General features: G+C 47.2%; 1 protein-coding gene across 1 annotated transcript in view; it reads left to right on the forward strand.

The window, feature by feature from the left end:
* Positions 1-16,154, forward strand: part of slc5a9 (solute carrier family 5 member 9) — a 551,736-nt gene that overhangs the window by 38,440 nt on the left and 497,142 nt on the right. The window contains exon 2 of the mRNA XM_056275631.1: positions 13,974-14,095. Within this exon, the coding sequence (XP_056131606.1) occupies positions 13,974-14,095 (122 nt within the window). The remainder of the gene's footprint in view (positions 1-13,973; positions 14,096-16,154) is intronic.

A 16,154-nucleotide genomic window follows, 5' to 3' on the forward strand; every position in this document is an offset into this window, starting at 1 on the left:
ACCAAGCGCCTCAATGGTCGGCAGGCACGGTGGGCTAGCTTCCTCAGTCGGTTTGACTTCACGCTGACTTATCGCCCCGGGTCCCGCAACACGAAGGCAGACTCCCTGTCCCGACAACACCCGAGGAGGGAGCCAGCTACAGAGGAGCCGACTCCCATCCTTCCTGAGACCAGGGTGGTTGGCGTGGTTACCTGGGGCATCGAGACCGTGGTCAGGCAGGCGTTGCGCTCCCATCCCGCCCCGAGCCACGTCCCTCCACGCCGCCTATTCGTCCCGAACGCAGTCCGGCCCCGGGTTCTCCAGTGGGGCCATGCCAGTCAGTTTGCTTGCCATCCGGGTGTCCACCGCACCTTCACCTTTCTGGCTCGGCGTTTCTGGTGGCCCACCATGAGGAACGACGTCAGGGACTTCGTAGGGGCCTGCTCCGTCTGTGCTCGCAGCAAGGCCTCTCACCAGGCACCCACAGACTAACGGACAGACAGAGAGGATGAACCAGAGCGTGGAGTCTGCCCTCCGGTGCGAGGCCGCCAAGAAGCCCAGCTCCTGGAGCCGGTTCCTCCCCTGGGTCGAGTATGCCATCAACTCCCTGGTCAGCTCTGCCACCGGCCTCTCACCTTTTGAGGTGTCCCTGGGCTACCAGCCGCCTCTCTTTGCTGCGCAGGAGTCGGAAGTGGCGGTTCCCTCCATGCAGGCCCATCTGAACCGGTGTCGTCGCGTCTGGGAGGTGACCAGAGCCGCCAGTCGGGGAGCCAACCGACGCCGGTCCCCAGCACCTACGTACCAACCAGGCCAAAGGGTGTGGCTGTCCTCGAAGGATCTCTAGCTTCAGTCCACCGCGAAGAAGCTGAACCCCCGGTTTGTCGGCCCCTTTGAGATCAGGAAGGTTCTCAGCCCCGCGGCGGTGAGTCTTAAGCTTCCTTGAAGACCCATCCCGTGTTTCATGTGTCTCGGGTTAAGCCTGTCTCCCACAGTCCTCTGATGCCTCCGGCCCCGGCTCCGCCTCCCCCTGAGATCGTGGATGGGCACCCCCAGCGGAAGGTCCGCCGGCTGCTGGACGTCCGGCGCCGAGGACGGGGGTTCCAGTATTTGGTGGACTGGGAGGGCTACGGTCTGGAGGAACGTAGCTGGGTCTCCCGCCAGCTCATCCTGGACCCTGGGCTGCTCACTGAGTTCCATCATTCCCATCCCGACAAGCTGGGCAAGTCGCCTGGTGGCTCCCTTGGAGGGGGGGGGGGTACTGTTATGGCTCGCCCACCCTGCGCCGTCGCCCGCCCACCCCACGCCGGCAGCCAATCGGCTCGTCAGGGCCGGGCTTAGTCATCAGGGCTGGGCTTAAGTTTGGTGGCCTCCCACGTCCCCCGTTGTCAGTTCGTGTTGTAACCTCCGCGCAGTAGCGGCGACTCTCCTTTCACGGTCCTTTTCTCTACGAACTCATCCCAGCCCTTGGTTCATGTTTTTCCCTTGCAAGGTTTCCCCGTGGAAGTATCCTGCCTTGTTCCCGTTTGGATTACCCGCAAGTTTTTTTCCCCCTTGGACATTCCGTTTTTTCCTTGTCGCTCATTGCCTTCCTATGTTTGAATAAAGTACGCCAGTTTTCGGCTAACCCCATCTCCGTCTGGTGTCGTGCGCTTGGGGTCTTCCACAAACCCTAACACTTTGCTCTGCTTGTTTCTATGTTTCTGGCTTGTGTCACATTTGCTTACCATTGTTTCAATGTCTTTGTTAATTCCAGGCCAGAAGACTGACTCTCTCGTCCTCCTTTTGCACCTTTCAATGCCGAGGTGGCCTTCATGTATCCTGTGTAGTATGTCCATTCTCAAAGCTTGTGGGATGACAATCCTGCCCTTTTTTTTAGCAACATTCCATCCACAACGCTAAGTTCACTTCTGACATGCTAAAACTGTGGACATGAACCCACTGGCCATCCCTCATCCCTGTTTCGAATTACATGCTGCAGGCTCTGTGTCCTTTGCTGTTGCCTCCGCTATCTGCCTCGACTTTGCGTCTGACACAGGCAGCGCAGCAGTCACCATGTTCACATGGAATTGAATATCCTCATCTGTTGTACTCACACCGTTGCCTGTAGGCGCTCTGGAGAGGGCGTCGGCGAGTACCAGGTGCTTTCCTGGAATGTAAACTAGTTCGAAGTCGTACCTCTGCAACTTCATCATATAGCGTTGAATCTGTGTGTAACCCAGTTAAAACATGTGGTTATAAGGGGTGATGCTGTAGTAGAAATAGTGTTAAAAGTGTTTAAATAAGGTTTAGTTTAAAAGGGTTTAAGAAGGTTAAAATCATTTTAAAAAGTGTGATGTGTTTTTGTTTATTAAAGAGTATAATGTTTTCCTGGAAACTCTAAACCAGCATTTACGGGGGTTAATGACATGTTGCAGGAGTACAGGTCGGGGAGGTGTTTCCGCACGGACGAGCGAGGGGAGGGACGGTTGACGACGGATCCGGAAGGGAGCGGCGAGTGAGCGGATACAGAGAACTTCTGTGTTGTATGTTAAGTTTAGAGTGCACAAACCATTGTGTAATTTATATCTTGGGATTGTTTACACAACAGTCGGGGTGAGAGTATAAATTATCTATTGTGGGAACGTGAGGAATTTCTACCCGAAATTCAAAGAGCGTTTAGGTGTGTGCTAATGCTAATGCTAAGCGCTCGACGTGTAGCATAGAGTCTGTTCATTGCTAGCTTAAGTTGAACTAGCTCAGTTGAACTGTTGGAGGGGTGAGCTGCTGCTTCCCACCACCAGAGGGCAGAGCAGAGACCTGGGACGAAGTTTGGAGCAACCAGGGCTTCACTCAGCGTGTTTGTGGCGACGCGGGAGAGAGGATAGACATCAGACGGTGACTGTGCGAGATGCCAACCTGCTGCTAAACCTGCAACCGGGACGGGTGAAGAAAGACTAACCACGAACATTGTCTCAGGTACCACACTTGTTCTGTTGCTCACGGAGGAGCGAAGGGGCCATTCAGTTTTGGGCCACAACAATCACAAGCAGCGAACCAGGCCTGCAACTTTATATTTTGTTTTATTATTTTGGTTTTGCCGGCTTTAGGGGACAGTATCCAGGTGTGTGTGTGTGTGTGTGTGTGTGTGTGTGTGTGTGTGTGTATGATCCTGACAAAAGTCAGAGTACATGTCCGACCCTTGACACGCCAATCTGGGCCAAAAAAGAAACCACTCCACTGTGCCAGACTATCCAACAGCGACACCCGAAACACCTTCCGTCGTTCTCTAGCCGACAACTTAGTTGACATTAAACAGCTGATCAACTCACAGTCTGGGATGGATGAAAAGTGGACCTCTCTGAGCACCACCCTCTTTGACAATGCAGCCCAATCCATTGGCTTCAAAACCAAGAAACATCAGGACTGGTTTGATGACAATGCCGGAACGACCTCCACCCTCCTGGACAACATGCATAAGGCACACAGAGCCGCCCTCAGCAACCCACTATCCCAACCTCTCAAGAAAAAATGGCAAGACCTCCGCTCTGAGGCCCAAGCAACTCTGTGGAAACTGCAAAATGAGTGGTGGATTTTGAAAGCCAACGAAATCCAGGCTCATGCAGACAGGAACGACATGCATGGTTTCTATGATGCAGTTAAGGCCATCTATGGCCCCAGAAACTGCTCCCTGACACCCGTTAGGTCTGCTGATGGAACAACTCTCATCAAGGATCAGGCCCTGTTAGTGGAGCGGTGGGCCAAGCATTTTAACACCCTGCTCAACCAGCCCACCCCAGTGGACTCAACTGTACTGGCAGAACTCCCTGAACAGCCTACCTTGCAAGACCTAGACCTCCCACCATCTTTTAAAGAAATCCTACATGCAGTCAAGACCCTGAAAAACAACAAAACCCCTGGACCTGATAATATTCCAGCTGAAATCCTCAAGGAAGGAGGCTACCTCTGTACGAGGACACTGTATCTCTATATCCTTAAGGTGTGGAGTCGTGAGTGTGTCCCCCAACAGTGGAAAGATGGCAACATTGTGGCCATTTATAAAAACAAAGGAGACAAATCCATCTGCTCCAACAGTAGGGGTATTTCACTACTGGCCATTGCTGGAAAGGTTCTAGCCAAGATCATGCTCCGCAGACTAACACTCGCAATAGCCGAACGGGTCATACCAGAGTCACAATGCAGCTTCCAAAAGGATAGAGGGACCGTTGACATGATCTTTGTCACACGCCAGCTCCAGGAGAAATGCTGAGAACAGCACAAGGATCAATATATAGAATTCATAGACCTCTCAAAGGCATTTGATACAGTTAACCGGGCCCTGCTGTGGCAAGTCCTGAAGAAATTTGGATGTCCACCCAAGTTTCTTACCATTCTTAGACAGTTTCATTCAGGAATGATGGCCCGAATGGTAGTGGGGAACCGCAGTTCTGAGCCCTTTGGTGTGCAGACTGGAGTCAGACAAGGTTGTGTGCTAGCCCCAGTCCTGTTCAGTATCTTCTTAGTCTCTGTTACAACACTGTTACGAAGGAGGTTGGAGAAGCAGGCTGGAGTTACCATTGACTTCAGGCTCGATGGAAACCTATTCAACATCAGGAGGTTTCAGGCAACCACCAAGTTGACCTCTGAGACCATTATTGAGCTACAGTATGCCGACGATTGTGCCCTGGTAGCTCACACACCAGAAGCCCTACAAAACACTCTGTCGGCAGTTGTAACTGCATACAGCAGAATGGGACTGATTATTAACACCCAAAAGACAGAGGTAATCTGTCAGTTGACTGCCGGCCTCCCAAACCACCCAACAACCTTCACAGCAGAAGGGCAACAACTGGCCACTGTTCCTGCCTTCAAATATCTGGGAAGTATGCTATCCGACACCTGCACAATAGACAATGAGATTCAGCACTGCCTCAAACAAGCCTCAACATCTTTTGGCCGTCTAAGGAGAAGGGTTTTCCAAAACAGCAACCTCAATCTCCACACCACAGTGCTTGTTTACAGAGCAGTGTGCATCTCCACACTACTCTATGGATGTGAGGCATGGACCATCTACAGCCACCGTGTGTGTGTGTGTGTGTGTGTGTGTGGGCCCACGAATTATATGGGTTGAATTTAAGTGACACTGAGATTGGTTAATTGTGATTTTCTAGGAGAATCCATTTGGGTGTTAAAGTGTAGTGTGTTGTTGTGCACTTAGTGTTGAAAAACCTTCAGAGGGTTTTCCTGAAGAAAGGGACATTTCAGTTTGAAGAACATTCCTATTATTATTTTATTTTTTCATTTTAAATCAAAACTCATTCTTTAGTTAAGTAAATAAGTGAGACTTATTTTTCTATAAAACCTGAGTTGTGTGATTTTATTATACTTACCTGATTAGAGGGAATGATTTCATATTGAAGGAGGCATACAGACACATGTGGTTAGAAACCTTTATTAAAACCATAACTTTAAAGGCAGCTTTAAATGTAAGTTCATAATAGGTAGGTTTAAACACCTGCAGGTGTGTACGGTAAAAAGGGATCCAGGACTATAATTAAAACTGAGTTAATCAGGGTTAACATGTATTAAAAGAACCCAAAAGCCCTGCCCTTATTAATATACCTGTTGAGGGGAGCGCTACATTTGGAGACATCTCATTTAGATTCTTCTTGATGATAGTGACCAGCGGCCGATGATCTGTCTCTACGGTGAAAGATGGCAGTCCACATACATAGCTGTGAAACCGCTCTAAGCCATAAGTTAGCCCCAAGCATTCTTTTTCGATCTGGGCGTATCAGCATTCAGATTTTGCCATGGCTCTGGATGCATAAGCCACTGGCTTCCAGTGCTCGCCCTCAGCCTGGAGGAGAACTGTGCCAATACCATCTTTTGAGGCATCAGTCTACACTTATATCCTCTTTGTGTGGTCATAAAACGTCAACACAGGTGCAGTGGTCAGTGTGTTTCTTAGCTTTTGCCACTCGTGCTCATGTTTGTCTGTCCATTTAAACTCACCGTCCTTGTGTAAGAGCTCACGGATGCACGATGTCTTTGCAGTCAGACTGGGAATGAATTTGCCCATGAAGTTGACCATCCCCATGATGTGTAGCACACCTGTCTTGTCCGTGGGCCTTGGCATGTTCTGTGCTGCATTTATTTTCTCTTGGTCAGGCTGTACGCCTTGAGCCGAGAGCTTGAAGAAAAGGATTTCCTGAACTTCAAACTCACATTTACTCTTGTTGAGTTTCAGTTCATACTTTCATATGCGCTCCATCACCCTGTTCAGCCTCTCGTTGTGCTCTTGGGCAGTGGCACCCCATATGATGATGTCATCAATGTACAAACCCCAATTCCAATGAAGTTGGGACGTTGTGTAAAACGTGAATAACAACAGAATACAATGATTTGCAAATCCTTTTCCACCTATATTCAATTGAATACACTACAAAGACAAGATATTTAAGGTTCAAACTGATAAACTTTATTGTTTTCTGCAAATATTCACTCATTTTGAATTTGATGCCTGCAACACGTTCCAAAGAAGCTGGGACAGGGGCATGTTCACCACTGTGTTACTCCACCTTTCCTTTTAACAACACTCAATAAGCGTTTGGGAACTGAGGACACTAATTGTTGAAGCTTTGTAGGTGGAATTCTTTCCCATTCTTGCTTGATGTACGACTTCAGTTGCTCAACAGCGCGGGGTCTTTTGCGCTTCATAATTGCCACACATGTTCAATGGAAGACAGGTCTGGACTGCAGGCAGGCCAGTCCATTACCCGCACTCTTTTACTACGAAGCCCCGCTGGTGTAACACGTGCAGAATGTGGCTTGGCATTGTCTTGCTGAAATAAGCAGGGACGTCCCTGAAAAAGACGTCGCTTGGATGGCAGCATATGTTGCTCCAAAACCTGTATGTACCTTTCAGCATTAATGGTGCCTTCCCAGATGTGCAAGTTACCCATGATGCCATGGGCACTAACACCGCCCCCATACCATCACAGATGCTGGCTTTTGAACTCTGCGCTGATAACAATCTGGATGGTCCTTTTCCTCTTTAGCCCGGAGGACACGACGTCCATGATTTCCAAAAACAATTTGAAATGTGGACTCGTCAGACCACAGCACACTTTTCCACTTTGTGTCAGTCCATCTCAGATGAGCTCGGGCCAGAGAAGCCGGCGGTGTTTCTGGGTGGTGTTGATATATGGCTTTGGCTTTGCATGGTAGAGTTTTAACTTGCACTTGTAGATGTAGCGACGAACTGTGTTAACTGACGATGGTTTTCCCAAGTGCTCCTGAGCCCACGTGGTAATATCCTTTACACAATGTCGGTTTTTAATGCAGTGCCGCCTGATGGGTCGAAGGTCACAGGCATTCAATGTTGGTTTTGGGCCTTGCCGCTTACGTGCAGAAATTTCTCCGGATTCCCTGAATCTTGTGATGATATTATGGAATGGAGATGATGAAATCCCTAAATTCCTTGCAGTTGTACGTTGAGAAACGTTGTTCTTAAACTGTTGGAATATTTGCTCACGCAGTCGTTCACAAAGTGGTGAACCTCGCCCCATCCTTGCCTGTGAACGACTGAGCCTTTCGGGGAAGCTCCTTTTATACCCAATCATGACACTCCCCTGTTTCCAGTTAACCTGCTCACCTGTGGAATGTTCCAAACAGGTGTTTTTTGAGCATTCCTCAACTTTCCCAGTCTTTTGTTGCCCCTGTCCCAGCTTCTTTGGAACGCGTTGCAGGCATCAAATTCAAAATGAGTGAATATTTGCAAAAAACAATAAAGTTTATCAGTCTGAACATTAAATATCTTGTACATTCAGATGGGAAAAAGAGAACAAATCTTAGTAATTGGTTGCTTCAGATCCAGTCAAGCTCCTAACACCTGTGCTCTGTGCCTGCACAAAAACCATCCACTCCTGTTTTGTCTCACTGTGCCCTGAAGAAGGCCCAAGCCGCTACGCGTGGGCATTTTTAGGTCCTTTTTGGATATGTCCAAGTTTCAATAAAGACGTGTTTAATTACACGGAGTGCCTTGGTCAGAGAGATTTGTTCTCTTTTTCTCATCTGAAACTACTAACCTTGGACCAAAGAGCACCCAACAAATATATTACTTAACTACAGAGAGGACTGTGCACGCCACGGACTCCAAACATATGCATTAAATATCTTGTCTTTGTAGTGTATTCAATTGAAAATAGGTCGAAAAGGATTTGCAAATCATTGTATTCTGTTTTATTCACGTTTTACACAACGTCCCAACTTCATTGGAATTGGGGTTTTGTAGACTCGAACTCCATCCAAACCCTCGATGATCTGCTCCATTGCTTGGTGAAATATTTCAGGCACTGACTTTATTCCGAAAGGCAGTCTGAGAAAGTAATATCTGCCGAAGAGCGTGTTAAAGGTACAATACTTGGTGCTGCTTTCGTCCAGTTTTAGCTGCCAGAAGCGTTGTGATGCATGGAGCTTCGTGAAGTACCTGGCATTTCACTGAGCACTGATAGTGCTCACGTTTCAGGCTCTCATTCAGATCTTTTGGGTCCATGCATATTCTCAACTCTCCATTATTTTTCTTTGTGACTACCATCGAGTTGACCCAGTCTGTAGGCTCCTCGACCTTTTTAATCCCACCCAACATAGTCATTCTATCCAGCTCTTTCTTTAGGCAGTCTTTCAGTGATGCCGGATTCTGCGTGCAGCATGCACAATGGGCTGTGCACCTTCTTTCAGCTGGATTGTATATGTGAAGGGCAGTGCACCAAAACCCCCGAAAACATCTGCAAAATTCTGTGCTATTGAGTCAAGAGTGTCATTAGGGGTGTTCACGGCTGTGCTGAGGCGATACACTCTTTTCACCAGCCCCAACTCTTCACAGGATTTATCACCCAGCAGTGATTCACGTCCTTCATTCACGACAGAGAAGAGTAATAGGTGATGCACTTTACCTTTCACTGTGACACTCAGCTTGCATGCGCCTAAACACTCGATTGGCTGCTCGTTGTAGTCTTTCATGCAGACGTTTCCCTCCTTATCGGTGGCTTATTTTTCATTCCTTTGATATCCGACATGCTTATTTATGAGGTTTGCTTTTGCCCCAGTGTCTAATCTCATAGTGACTACAGTCCCATTTAGTAGCAGCGGTGGGGCTATCCGTTTATCTTCTCTAGTGACGTTTTTTTCTTCTTCTGGCTTATTTTTTGGTTCATTGACACAACTCGCAACGCCAACAAAAAACGTGTCACTGAGGTCAGGATCCTCCACTAGGTTTACAGATCTTCCTTTCTTTCCCTCTTTCCTTTTAGAGAAGCGCTGTTCAGCAAAGCGGTTCATCCCTTGGCAATTTGAGCAACGCTTACCAAAGGCTGGGCACCGTCTTGGCAGCCGACCATCACGTCCTCCGTCCGCTGTCCAGGCCGGGTCACGTCCTCCGTCCGCTGTGCAGGCCGTGTCACGTCCTCCGTCCGCTGTGCAGGCCGAGTCACGTCCTCCGTCCGCTGTCCAGGCCGGGTCACGTCCTCCGTCCGCTATCCAGGCCGGGTCACGTCCTCCGTCCGCTGTGCAGGCCGGGTCACATCCTCCGTCCGCTGTCCAGGCCGGGTCACGTCCTCCGTCCGCTGTGCAGGCCGAGTCACGTCCTCCGTCCGCTATGCAGGCTGGGTCTGCGAGCGCCGTCTCCTGACACGACACCGCACCAACCGCCGCCGCACTGTCGCCCACGTGCGCCGTGGTGCCTGCCGCCATCTCACGGAACGTTCTCACGTGCTTGCGGGACGGCTCACTCGCCTGGCAGATCTTGATGGCTGCCTCCAGCGTCAGCTCTGTTTCCCGTAGCAACCTTTCTCTGACCTTTTGTCCTCTCCGCCAAAAACGATCTGGTCTCTGATCATGGAGTCTTTCAGCGTCGCGAAGTTGCACGACTGCGCTTTATTTAGCCGCAAGTCCGTTAGAAAGCTATCAGAGGGCTCACGCTGATGCTGCGTCCGAGACTGCAACACGTATCTCTCGTACGTCTCGTTCTTCTTTGGAGAACAGTGAGCGTCAGATTCACCAAGCACGACATCCAATGTGTCCCCATCACCGGGCTGTCAAACACGCACGTGTTAAATACTTCTACGGCCTGTGCCCCGCCATTGTTAGCAGTGCCGCTACCTTCCTAGCATCCGGCCTCGTCTCCAGTCCCATGGCCGCGACGTACAAGTTGAACTGCTGTTTGAAGGCACGCCACTTCTCTAACTAACATTCCCCGTTAGTTTCAAACGCTCCGGTGGTTCAAATCCATGTCGTCTTGCTGAGTTTACTCCTGGTGCCATGTTATGCTCGGGTTTAGAAGGGTGAGGCTTTTTTTATTCCACTCTTAACTCATTTCTTAAACAACTCATTCAGTTACATCCGTGTGCATTCTTCATCTAATCTTATCTAGTTCTCTCAGCTAAGTACTAACAGCTAGTTCCACCTAGTGGGCAAAACGTGTAACAACATCCAATCATCACAGATCACGCTATTCCCCCCAGTTGACTGACCGGTTAGTTGAGGGGGGGGGGTCCCGCTATCACACAGCATTCTCTCTTCATCTGGTTATATAGGTACTACATACATTCAGATTTGAAATCAAACAGCTTCATATGAGGTTACAGTGCCGCTCTTCAGCCTTTAGCTTCTATCACTGACCCTGTCAGTAGCGGACTGGCCAGGGAGCACCGGGACAAAGCACTGACTGCACCCCACCCCCCGCTCATGGTTTTATGAACACTTGATTACAGTTAAATTAGTGGACTTGTTTTATTAGCTTTTATTAACTGTTTAATGTTTTATTTATTGTATAATGTTAACTTGTCCCAGTAATTTAAGTGGTCTGAAATACTGGGACTATATTAAAACAAGTGTTCGTTTCCAAATGGTGAAGCCGACATTTACAAATTCTGTTTATTAATGTTCCATGTTTAAAGTATAACAAGAGAGACAAACATACCAGACCAACTCACACCCAGTGCCACAATAAGATACACATCTTACATTTACCATTCACTGTACACACAAACACACACCACTACACCCTCCCACACAGAGACAGGACTCCCACACCCCGAAATATGGACACAGAGATAGAGAATGATGAATATGTAAAATAATTAGTATATTACGTAGACTCCATGTAATTCATCCATGGATGTGACTCCGATATTTATACAAACACCCTCTAATAAAAGCTGAAAATCTGTACTTTAACCACACATGAAATTGTTTGATTTAAAATCTGAACTTTTGTAGTGTACAGCCAAATGAAGAGAACATTCTCCTTTGTAGCAGACACGAAGGAAGAAGACGCTGTATACTGGTTTGGATTATGTGTGACTTCCATAATACATGTGACTTGATGCATGTAGGTCTTGAACACAGATTTCCTGGCCGAGTTTCCTAGTGAAACTTTTGTTTACGTTGAGATCTGAGCTGATGGTGTACTGACTATTCATTTCAGGATCAACCGCTGCATCCAAGATGGACGGGACAACGTAATCGATCCAGCCATTGATGGTGGCAAGTGGTACCAGATGCAACTTCATGCAATCCAAGGTCACCAACCGGCTCCTCCCATCCCACTGATAACAGGCTGCAGAAGTCTGACGAGTGCCATGGTGGACCTGCCAGAGTCATTCAGTCATGGTCACATCTACCACTGGCTGGTAGAATCCACTGAGACGCACAATGCTCTCGACAATAACGTGTCAACGGACCTGCTCTTGACAATAACGTGCTGGAACTGGATCAGAGTGATCATCCGTCGGTCCTTCTCCTCCAACAAAAATTTTGGTACAAACGAACGTCATTTTATGGACTTTGTTAACGCTGAATTGCTCGTGTGGACGGCTGCGAGATCTGATCCAACGTAAACACTTCTCCAGCTGCTGCTTGGGCTTCGGATATTGAAGGAACCCTACACCCACCATATGCGAACTATCCGCGTATCTGGAGTCACTACTGCATTCCCCTTAGCTGCAATGTTTTATGTACACCATGGCACACTAGAAAAATAGGTGAAAACGGCAAAAAAAAAAATCGCAAAAAACGAAGAAAATTACAACAGCTTATTTCTAGTCTAGTGCATCCGATGTCTGACTTCCGTTTGCTGCGAAGCTTCCGCTTCCGCTCGGGAAGGGCTAAAAATAGCCCATGGACGCCGCCCCATTTGGAGCCAACCTCCTTTCAAACGGTTCATGTCTTAATACGGTGGCGTGCAGCAGACGGCTGTTCTTTGTTACATGTTTCTGGTCACTGCAGGCTGCTGCGAGGCTTCAGCTGAACAATATTGCTTTTTGATGGATTTGAATATGTTATGGTCTGAGTGTTTCCTCTCTCCGAGTACCTGCAGGATGGGCTGCGACATGGAGGCACACCTGATCCCCATGTGCAATTACCCACCTGTCCTCCATAAAAGCCTGGTTCAGTCTCCACCACCTTGCCAGATAATCCCGTCTCATCGGTAGTACCTGCCTACCCTACCCAGAAGAAGTTTCCCCAGAAAGCGTTCTCGCCGTTTGTTTGTTTATTTCTTGACCAAACTCTCCCCCTTGACATTTCCAGATCCAGGACCTCGTTGCTTCAGCCCAGATCCCGGGAAGGCGCCAGCCTGCCTTCAGTCACCGCCCCCTGCCTTTTTCTGTTGCCGACCTTTTGGCTAAGACGAATAAACCCGTTTTAGCACCACTGCACTGTCTCCTGCCTCCTTGGGTCCACGCGTTCGCCTAGGCCCTAATAGAATACATAGGAAAAATACAACATTTGCTTTTTTCCTCATCACTATAAAATGCGCGAATAAACATTTGCAGCGGCCTCACCCAGTACCGTCCATGCAGTACCGTCCATGCAGTGTCTTTGTCCACATCTGTGTCTAAGTTTTGTCTTCATTTGATGGCTGGGAGAGCTGGTGCTGGATCGGCTGGGAGATCGGGCAGGCTAAGCTAACTGCTAGCCCATGCAGACCGGCAGTTCCGATACCACCGAGGGCGGTCTGGCGGCAGCCTCACCTGGCGCTGACTGTGGTGTTCTTGATGTCGTCGTGAGGAGTGCGGGGAGGTGTGTCGAGGGTGTCTGGCTGGAAGAGCTTGGGCTGCTTCGTTCTGTGGGCCCGGAGACCACGGCTCCTGCCTGGAGCTGCACCCGAGGAGGAAACTCTGACGGCGGCCTGACAGGTAGCGGGGCAGGCTAAGCTAACTGCTAACCCATGCAGACCGGCGGTTCCGATAGTCATCCTGGCTGGCATTCGTTCCCTTGGACAGTGATTTTTTGTTTATTTTTAGTATGTCAGTTTGGGCATGTGTGTTCTTGTAGTTTCTGGATGTGCTGTTGTCTTTGTGTTGTGCTGCTGTGGGCTGGGGGAAACGGCATTTCGTTTCATTTCATGTACGCAAGTGCATGAAGTGAAATAAAGTGTTCCTGATCCCTGATTCCATAGTGTTATTATCCGTATACATAGTCCCCCTCCCTGCTGCATGAGCGCCATCAGTAGTCCATTAACAAGCAACACTTGTCAATGGGCAGTGCACTTCCATCCATTCTTCATCACGCTGGAGGTCAAATAATACTTTCCAGAGGACGGATTTTCACTTTGAGACATGAAGACATACACAAATATTAAAATGGCAACGGACAGTAGCTAGGCGGTCTCATTTGTACTTGTGCCAGGAGCTGGGGTCTTCAGGAACAAGTACTGCTCCTGTGTTTTGTTTTGTTATATACAACCAGGTATTTCACCTGTACATGAGAGCTTGAGGAGTCAAGGAGTTTTAGATCGGGAACAAGTAAGAAAACTGCTATCTGACAGAAAATAAAACCAGCAGTCTTGTGGGTTTGAGAGACCAGAGTTGAAAGCCACTGTACTACTAATATTACGTGTTTTTTCCTATCTCTTACTATTCAGTCTCTATTGAGGTTTTGATCCACTTGACTGAAGTGAAACATGCCTAATGAAGGTGAAGTTTTACCTTTAATTCTCTGTATGTTGCCTGCAGCCTTCAGCCCCACTGGCCCGTCCACAACAAGGACGTCTCCACACACTGGCTTCACCATGGAAGCTGCTGACATCGCTGTGGTTGTGTTGTACTTCATCTTCGTCATGGCAGTTGGTATCTGGGTAAGACTGGTTCATTTTCTACCTGGAAGACAACATGCTGATCAGGTATTTCTGATTAAGAAACCAAAAAAGGAACAACCTGGCTGATTAATTCCAATTTTTGCGCCTTCTTTTTAAGGAAAACTCAAAAGTTCGTTTAGAAATGTACACTTGATTAATAGCACTATGTGCTTTTATTATGCCAGTCAGCTTAATGTGTTTACTAGTCGAGTTAATTTGTTTAGTAGTCGAGTTTATGTGTTTACTAGTCGAGTTAATTTGTATAGTAGTTGAGTTTATGTGTTACGTTAACTACTAAACACATTAACTCGACTACTAGTTTGCTGATCGAGTTAATTTGTTTACTAGTCAAGTTAATGTGTTTACTAGTCGAGTTAATGTCTTTACTAGTCAACTTCATGTGTTTACTGGTCAAGTTAATGTGTTTAGTCTGATTCCATAAAGGTGTCTCTGTATTTTGCTTGTTCATGAAGAATCTAAAAAATGGATAACATGACTTCTTGGCTTTTTACTGCCTTTTCTTACATTAAAATGCGAAACAAGAAGGATGAAAATCCCAAAAAAGGGTAAATTTTTAACTACTCTCAACGCCATGGTCAGAGGTCACCAACAGGTGGCGGTAATGAGGATTTTAACAAGAACTTCACCAGAAACAAGACTAGGTCAAAAGCTAGTACATGGCTGGGGCATTTATGGTGAAGTTTGAAACTGTGGCCAGTTTGTTGGAGGTGTAGTCGGGGTGGTGTCTGTAATGTGAATTCCTGGATATTACATTTTCATCTGCAATGTTCTGTACTGGTCCCAGTAATGTGTGTTGTTAAGGTGTAGTAGCATATCGCATGACACAGTTATGTCACGTCAGTTTTATTTGTACAGCCCACTATCACAAATTACAACTTTGCCTCAGGGGGCTTTACAGCAACACAACATCCTGTCCTTACACTCTCACATCGAATAAGAAACAACTCCCTAAAAACCTTCAACAGGGAGGGGAAAAAACCAGGAAGAAACCTCAGGGAGAGCAACAGCGGAGGGATCTCTCTCCCAAGATGGACGACGTGCAATGATGTTGTGTTTACACAATTTACACAATACAACACTGAAAGAGCATAACACAATTATAATGGACTTGTAAAATATATAAAGAATATGATGAGGAGGATGCCAAGTGGTGTCCAGACACCACCAGAACAGCCTAGGACCAGAGCCACGTGACGTGACCACTGTCACCATGGAGACCTGGGAGGAGGACCGACTGCACGTGCACACAAGGGAGACTCGCATCACAATGTTCACATATGCAGGAGAAGAGAAAGGAGAAGACATCATTCAGAGAGAGAAAAGACATGACAGAGAAGGGAACAGTTTGCAATAGTCAATAATCTATACTCTATAATCTATGCACTATAATCTATATGCTATAATCTATACTCTATAATATATACACTATAATATATATGCTATAATCTATACTCTATAACCTATACACTATAATCTATACTCTATAATCTATATGCTATAATTTATACTCTATACTCTATAATCTACATGCTATAATCTATACTCTATAATCTATATGCTATAATCTATAACCTATACGCTATAATCTACATATCTACATGCTACAATCATGCTATAATCTATACTATATACACTATAATGTATACTCTAGAATGTATACTCTATAATCTATATGCTACAATCTATATGCTATAATCTCATCGGCAGAACAGTGGTTGGTAAATTAATTGAGACATGAACCGACCCACCATACAGTACAGGTTGTGAAGCACTCAATTTAAAGGCAACTAATTGTAGGCTAAGACAAAAAGATGAGTTTTAAGTTTGGATTTAAAGGACTCAACAGACTCTGATTATCTGATGGCAGCAGGCAGATTATTCCACAAGAACGGGGCCCAATAGGAAAAGGCCCTGCCACCAGCTGACTATTTTTTAACTTTGAGTACACACAGGTTAGCTGCTTATTACCTATAACTGCCTGTAGCAGCTGCTAACAGCTGGCGATTGACCTCTCTTAAACTCTCAGTCCGCAGCAAAC

The sequence above is a fragment of the Lampris incognitus genome, chromosome 3, assembly GCF_029633865.1.
Source record: "Lampris incognitus isolate fLamInc1 chromosome 3, fLamInc1.hap2, whole genome shotgun sequence".
NCBI lineage: Eukaryota > Metazoa > Chordata > Actinopteri > Lampriformes > Lampridae > Lampris > Lampris incognitus.